Source organism: Fomitopsis serialis (assembly GCF_022376445.1).
Source record: "Fomitopsis serialis strain Sig1Antser10 chromosome Unknown B0H18scaffold_239, whole genome shotgun sequence".
Classification (NCBI taxonomy): domain Eukaryota; kingdom Fungi; phylum Basidiomycota; class Agaricomycetes; order Polyporales; family Fomitopsidaceae; genus Fomitopsis; species Fomitopsis serialis.
The window spans coordinates 8994-16076 of NW_025955199.1; the positions used below are offsets into that span (position 1 = coordinate 8994).

Sequence of the window (7083 nt, forward strand, 5' to 3'; positions counted from 1 at the left end):
ACCCCAAATTTGTGCAGCACTTCTGTTAGGAACTTGGGAGAGGTCGGGGTGGCATTTGAACTTGAACCACCTACGTCGTTCTATTTATTGGATGAACACTAGCGACGGTTGCCACCGCATAGGCGCCGGTTGCCTTTCAAACGTCGTCTTTGTTTGGATACTGCTTTGGGTCAGTGGCTACGCTTTGACTTCGTCCGATTCGCCGCCTGTCAATGGAATGTCTTCTAGTGCTTGGCAATCTGTGGTAGCTCAGAGCCATGCAGTCTTTAGCCTGACGACAAGGTTGCTTACCAGCGTCGACACCTGAGGCTTTGTTCAAGTCCGCAGACTCAACCAATACGACTCTTGAGTCGCGAGAGTTCCGAGTCCGAGCGAGAAAACTTGGAGCATACGATTGAGTGAAGTTTGAACTCTTTGACCTCCTCAGGAGGCCATCGTACCTCGGAGTGAACTTTGCGGAGAATCTGCGTAAGTGACTAAGTCGTACTACATACCGTACTCCGGCAAGATTTCTGTTCCAGCGCGACCTAGCCTAGCGCTACGCGTCTGTCGGGACGTGCGTCGAAGCATCTGTACTTATGCATAGAACTGAGTTATGATACTTATGTACTGATGCGAGGGTTGAAGTATACTTATTCGAAAGAGACAATCAGTCCAAGATCATTGAGGGTCCACCGTAAACCATTTTTGCTCCGAGTATCACTGCCAGCTCACTACTTTTCGCCCTGTCACTGGTTGGCACCAGGTTGTCAAGACCGAATTTCGACCCGGTGACGATTGCGGCCTGGTTGCATGTCCCCATCACCGTGACCGACAGTTTCACGGCAACGGCGTTGGTGCGACTGTTGATCCCCATTCGAGTGAAACAACTACCTCGTCGAGCGCCAGGTCTTGGCCGCGGACGTTACATATGAGGATTCCTGTTACACCCCATAACTGTCCCAAGTACCTCCACAGATACGGCGGTTCCTCTGGAAACTTCACGAGGATGACATGCTCCAGACGTTCCACGGACATGATATGCTGACGGTTACACATCGAGGTTACAATGGACCTGATGACCGCCTCCGATTCGTCGAGCTCCTGCTCCGTCGCAGTGTACTCGAACTTCAACCGCTTCAGCATCGGCCATGGCGGTAGTGTCGGTGTCCCAGCTAATGATGGCGGTGGTCCAATATCGAACAAGAAGTCGGTGAAGGTATCCAGAGTTGGCCCGCCAACGTGCAGCTCCTCGAGATGTGGAAATGCTCCGTACAAGCTCTCCCAACTCTCCGAAAGTCGAAGGGAACCTTCTCGCGTATCGTCACTTGAATGATGCCCTCCCTTGACGTATATGTGCAGCACCGTCAGCGATGAGGGGAATACGGCGCCCAGCTCAACCATGATCTGTTTTTGAACGGATCTGGGGTTGCACGGATACGGCAGGGAATGAGAAATGGCGACTGATTGGATGGTGCTAGCACTTGACAGGCCTTGCGAGGTAGATGCCTTTACTTCCAGATGTCGGCTATCGAGCGTAGTCTGCACGGTTCGTATCGCGGAGAACACAGGCAACAATGTCTTGTCGGTGGGAACAATGTCTGCAATCAAGATGCCCTGGAAGTCTACGCTGACATCGTCGGGTAAATCATCCCACCAAGGTTCGATATATGTGGAAACCTTGATATCTGCCGTGTGCGGAACAGCGAGATGTGCGAGGAAAAACGATAGGCTCGCTGTATCCTCAATTCGGTCGAGTGTGAGCCTTCGGAGGCGGTGCAGCTCGACAATACGCTCATTTGTGAGAGCAATGGCTTGCATAAAGCGGTATTCGAAGGTGAACATGGTGAAATATTCCAGAGCTGGACAGCCCCTGAGTAACCCCAGCAGGTCATTCCACGTGTCGTACGATCCTGACATAGCTGTCAAGCAGAGCGATGTTACAGAGTGCGCATTCACAATGCTTGCCTTCGCCCGCGATCCGATCGCCTGGAGTGTCAAGGATTCCAGCCTTGGGAAATGATCACCACGTATAGTGATTGTCACCCGAGGGGTCGTTGGCCGAGGGTGCGACACATCGAGCAAGGAATCATTGACAGTCAGGGAAGACCGTGACAGCCGACCCATGCGATGCTCGAGGTAGGGTTGGGAGCTGTATGTATCCAGATGCGCAACTCTATCGAAATGCGGGGAGAGTACGCTCAAAAGGGTCACGGTGTCATGAGACGGCGTTGAGGCATGCACCAGTGTGGAAAGTGAGATCCCAGCCCCGCGCGAACGTCGCAAGTACGTCTCGATGATTCGAAGTGGCATGCGGATTGTGATATCGGTCCAAAGGCTTGAAGAGGAGATTGCTATGTTATACCAATGACGGCAGATCACCAGTACGGTGACGAATGACCAGTGGTAGAGATACTGGCAGCCAGCTCGCACGCAGCGTAGGATCTCCGCGAGCAATTCAGTCGGCAGTCGGTTGATCGGTGCATTCGAATTAACGACAATGCTGAGCTTGACCAGCCAATTCCGCATAGCCGTAGGGTCCTGAGTGGGAACACGTGCCAGTACATCCTCGGGAAGGGGTGAGGGCGTGCGCAATCGATCCAACTCGCGATCGAATGCCATTGCACTTCCTGTGAAAGATGTGTGAGTTGTGTACCCCGCGATAGCTGACTGCTGCGTTACCCACCAACTAGCGTTCGACAGTTCCACTGGCTATTTTACGCCAGTAGCAAGGCTACGTCCTTTGATTGAGATTGAACGTGTGGAATCTAGGTGACTGCTGGACGGTACCAATGAAGACCGTGAGCTAAATCTGTACGTGCATCGAAGTCGCGAGCCCTACACGTACGCCAGATTTCAAGCCGTCAGTGTGGCCACAACGGGTTTTAGGTACGTTGACAAAAGGAGAGAGGCGACGTCGACCGTCGCTGCCTGTCACCGGTTCACCACTATGTCACAGGCGCCTTCCTGGGTCATAACGTGATCCATCCATTCCCATTGAACTTTCTCAGTGTTGCATCGGTCAGAGGGATTGATTCGCCTTCGCGAATTCGTGTTGACGTACTTTCCGAAGGGCTTATCTGGCAACATGGTACCTTGAGGATGTTTCAGTCATTACGTGGACATTAATAGCTTGCTGGCGCAAAGACTCACTACATATGCAACCAAGAAATAGTGTCTAGGTACAGAATTCGTCAGCAATACACTGGCATACGCCAAACTACAGAACGGTGATGCATGCATAGAGGCATTTGATACGCTCGCGACGGATAAGATCATAAGTTAACGAGAGCGCATGTGAGCGAACAAGACACGACCATGATGTCCAAGAGAAAACGTAAACATTCGTAAAATATGCACGAGTCCACCACGGATGTGGTACTGTATGTGCACCACATGAGTCGTTCACTGCCGGAGGGGTACCTCCACATCCTCGTACCCCTCGCCTGTCCACCGCCGTTCGAGACCTACGCGCCCGGTGCCGTCCCCGCTGACGTGCAGCCACGCCTCCAGCCGCCGGCCAAGCTCGCCCCCGCGCCCGCCGCAGAAGTCGCCCGTCTCCTTCAGCAGCTTCTCCTTCTCCTTCTCGCATTGCACCACCTTCTTCGCCATCGGCACCTTCACCGCGCCCTTCCCGCCCGCCTTCCCGGTTGCGCTCGTCTCCGCCTTCGCGTTGCCCTCCGCCTTGCGCTCCCCGTCGCTCGACGCCGCGTCCACCAGCGTCGGGCTCCCGCTGTCGTCGCTCCCTCCCTCCGCCTCCCCTTCACCGTACACCTCCACGGGTACCGCCTCAGGCGTGTGCACCCCACTCTGCCCGCACTCCCAGCTCTTGAACCATTCCTCCTCTTCCTCCTCCGGGCCCAGGATGCTGTCCACCAGGCCCTCCTCCCACCCATCCCACTCGATGCACCGGTGCGCCATCCGCAGCCGCGCGCCCGCAGCTTCATGGTGCAGCCACTCCTCCGCCGCGTGCACGATGTCGACAGGCGTCGGATGCCCATCTGCGAACGACGGAATCACAATCGGCAGCGCGGACGATGCAGGACGCGAGGCGAGGCGCTCTACCATCGCGCGGAAGAGCTTGGACGTGAACGGCGAGGACTGCATGAACGTCGGCACGTGTGCGCACGCCCAGAGCGGCCGCGTCGTCGTCGACTCCCAGTCGATGATGCACGTCTACAACAGCGGTTAGCAATAAGACATTCGACGGCGGGCAGGCACGTACGATCTTGGCGTGATCACGCTCGTCCACGAAGACGTTCTCGAGACTCAGGTCATGGCAGTCCAGGCCGAACTCCTCCGCGCCGCCGCCGCCACCGCCGTCGCCCTCCTGCTTCTCGCTCCCGGGCACCGGCACTCGCAGCCTCTCCATCATCCGCACCACCCGCTCCATCTCCCTCCTCACCTTCTCCTCCCGTTCCTTCAGATGCGCGACCAAGAACGTCGACCGCTGCATCCTCCTGTAATCCCGATACATATTGTCCCCGGGGCCCTCCCACTCGTCCTCGCTCTCGTCCCAGTCCCATTCCTCGCTCGTGTCGCTCTCATCTCCAGGCAACGCCTCGACGTGGTGGTGCCGGCTCGCGTCGACCTCGCCAGGGTCGAGATGCAGCCGGTGCGGCGCCGCCTTGCCATCGTTCTCGCGCCGCACACCCACGACCTCGCGCGCCGCACACGCCTTCAGGTACGAATCTGTCGTCGCCCACGGTCCACGGTCCATCTCGGACGGGTGTGCGAGCTCGCCTCGGTGCGAGCCGAAGAACGGCCAGGAGACGATCGGTCCGACGTGGAACTGCGAGCGCGTCGACGTCGATGCATCCGATGGTGTCGCAGTCGCAGTCGAGCCGGCAGTCGACAGCGGCGCCCGTGTGATGGCAGGCTGGTAGAACGCCACTGTCGGCGTCGGCGCAGCGGACGAGAAGCACGTCGGGACGGCTGTGGCAGGGCCAGCGTCGGGGTCAGGTCCGGCGTACAGCGAGCCGATTCCGGGGAAGCGGTGAGCGAACAGTGGGATGATGAGCGCGACGACGTTCTCCATCAGCACCACGAGCTGCTCATGCGACAGAGAGTGGAACACCTTGGATAATGGGATGCCTGGTGCCTGCGAGGCATTCAGCTACATGCTCAAGGGGGTGCAGAGCTTGAGCGCACCTTAGACATGATGATGTACTCGCCTCCAAGGCGGTTGTACGGATTTGCATCGTAGTGGTAGACATCCGGCACCGGCACGTTCGTGCGCTCACGCAGGTATTGCATCGTCGCAATTTCGGACTCGGTCTTGAGTCGCGGCATAAAGCGCCGCGCGACGCGCGCTATGACCTCCTTTCCGCTCGCGAGCGTGATTGAGTACGCCTGACAGAACGTATCGATCAGCTTGCGTTCACCGACAACATTGTATTTGGGAGAGTAAGACGGATAAGAGGACTCCGACGATCCGGTCCACAACTGGATAGAATATGGATACATGCTGCACGGACGGATCTAAATCCCGCCCGGATTTGGCACAGACGACCCGTCTCCAGGTAACGGCGAACAGGATCATTGCGACAACACAATGCAAGCCGGGCTCTCCGCAGGCGTACGCTCGTAATGGCCACCGCTAGGTGCCGAAGAGGTCATAGCCTACGGGTAGGCACATCGTTCACACCGAGCCTCTTCAGACCGCTATATGCCCAGCAAGCACCTCCTGGGGCACGCATACGAGCTCTAACAACTAGTGGAGACACGTTGTAAGCGGAGAGAACTCGTGGCGCGGCGGCCGTACCCATCGCTCCGTTCGCCTCTCCGTCTCTGGCAGAGACATGGTTCCCACAACCATCTCGGCACCGCACTCGTCTATTCCGGAGTGAGAGCGATAGGCGTGTCGGCATCGACTCGAGGACGGGCACAGGAGCGCGAAAGTGTCGCAGATTACACTTTAGACTCTGCACTCCGGTCCCAGGCAGCACTCCGAGGACGTTCAGCCATCCTGTCCGTATGCCGCATCGACACGAAGTGGGACATCCACCGTCTGCCACCTGCCCACGGTACGTCGATAACGGTTTGAGCACAGCCACTCACCTTGTGGAAAGTGCCCGCACCGAGGAACTTGATCCTCACGACATTCTCACCCATCTTCTCGTGAACAATGTCCTTCAAGAGCTTGCGGTCGACCTGGAATGGTGGTGCCCCATGCACTGCGGCGTCGGCTTTCGTCTCAGCCTTACGGTCGGCGTGCTCGATGTCCCAGTCCCATACGAAAGGCGGTTTGGCGCACAGGTCGTCAGCCATCCCGCGGTGGGTGGCTGCGGAGATATCTGGGGATAGCGAGGCGAGCTCGCTGTGCAACATGGTGGTGAACGCTGTCTCTAATGCTAGGCTGGATGCCTCTGGGGTCGTAGATGCTGATATAGACGTGCTGGACAGTCTAGGAGACGGAACGGAGCTGAAGCTCGTACACGAGCTGGACGTCGAGCCTGAGGATGAAGCGGTCGAGGAGGTGGATGAACAGCGTGAAAGAAGGTCGTAGAGCCTGAAGAAAAGGCGCAGCAACGAGAATATAAGCCAAGCGGCGCGGTTCAGGGTTGATGAGATGGGCGTACGAAAGCTTCCTTGGCCGTTGGCTGCCGTTCGCGTTGCAAGCGAACGCGAGCGGGTGGCTGAAGACGCCGCCACCCTTGCCACATTCGTCATGTGATACCGATACTTCCGCCATTGCGAACGTGCGATGTTGGGGGAACTTGCGGCGATGTTGAGGCGTGCAGTACGCGGCCGCGTATGTTACTCTCATATATACCTCCGTACCTCTACTATTCGAGACTCAATAAGTACGACATCTCGACTCGCCCGCATTGTCGCCGCACCGCGCTCGCAATTCTGTTGTCGGCCGAATCAAGCTTAGGCGCTGGGCAAAGAAGCCATCAGATCTTATCCCAAGATCCAGATCTTGATCGCGGAGCGCCCATTCCCCCGTTTGCATTGCGCGCATCCGTATTGGGTAGTTCCCGCCACAACGCCCTCGCTTGGTTGGCTTGGACTCATCACAGCCAGCGGGGCGGGCCAACTCCAGCCAAACATCCCCGCGCTGCCCCGCAACGACTGGGTTGAGCCCGGCCAGCCCAGGGC

The 7083-nt window shown here is 57.4% G+C and overlaps 2 protein-coding genes across 2 annotated transcripts; both read right to left on the reverse strand.

Moving 5' to 3' along the window:
• Positions 1–649: 649 nt before the first annotated feature.
• Positions 650–2886, reverse strand: B0H18DRAFT_1109200 (uncharacterized protein; the record flags this gene model as incomplete). Its single annotated transcript, XM_048032754.1, has 4 exons — positions 2828–2886; positions 2666–2758; positions 950–2609; positions 650–842 (listed from the first exon to the last, which is right to left on the reverse strand). The coding sequence occupies exons 3-4, from the start codon at positions 2599–2601 to the stop codon at positions 650–652; spliced, it is 1845 nt and encodes a 614-aa protein (XP_047885440.1). The 5' UTR covers positions 2602–2609; positions 2666–2758; positions 2828–2886.
• A 189-nt stretch (positions 2887–3075) lies between these two features.
• B0H18DRAFT_1054066 (uncharacterized protein) lies at positions 3076–6734 on the reverse strand. Its single transcript, XM_048031021.1, has 5 exons — positions 6343–6734; positions 6040–6290; positions 5131–5331; positions 4205–5080; positions 3076–4155 (listed from the first exon to the last, which is right to left on the reverse strand). Exons 2-5 carry the CDS (start codon positions 6247–6249, stop codon positions 3385–3387), a joined length of 2058 nt encoding a protein of 685 aa, XP_047885441.1. The 5' UTR covers positions 6250–6290; positions 6343–6734; the 3' UTR covers positions 3076–3384.
• Between the last annotated feature and the right edge of the window lie 349 nt (positions 6735–7083).

Excerpts from the sequence above, each read along its gene's own strand:
- B0H18DRAFT_1054066 (XM_048031021.1), bottom strand. The coding sequence starts at position 6,249 with ATGGCTGACGACCTGTGCGCCAAACCGCCTTTCGTATGGGACTGGGAC. Across the intron at positions 5,332-6,039 it reads GTGCGGGCACTTTCCACAAG|GCGTACTCAATCACGCTCGC; the intron begins GTGAGTGGCTGT and ends ACGTTCTGTCAG. Across the intron at positions 4,156-4,204 it reads AGCGTGATCACGCCAAGATC|ACGTGCATCATCGACTGGGA; the intron begins GTACGTGCCTGC and ends CCGCTGTTGTAG.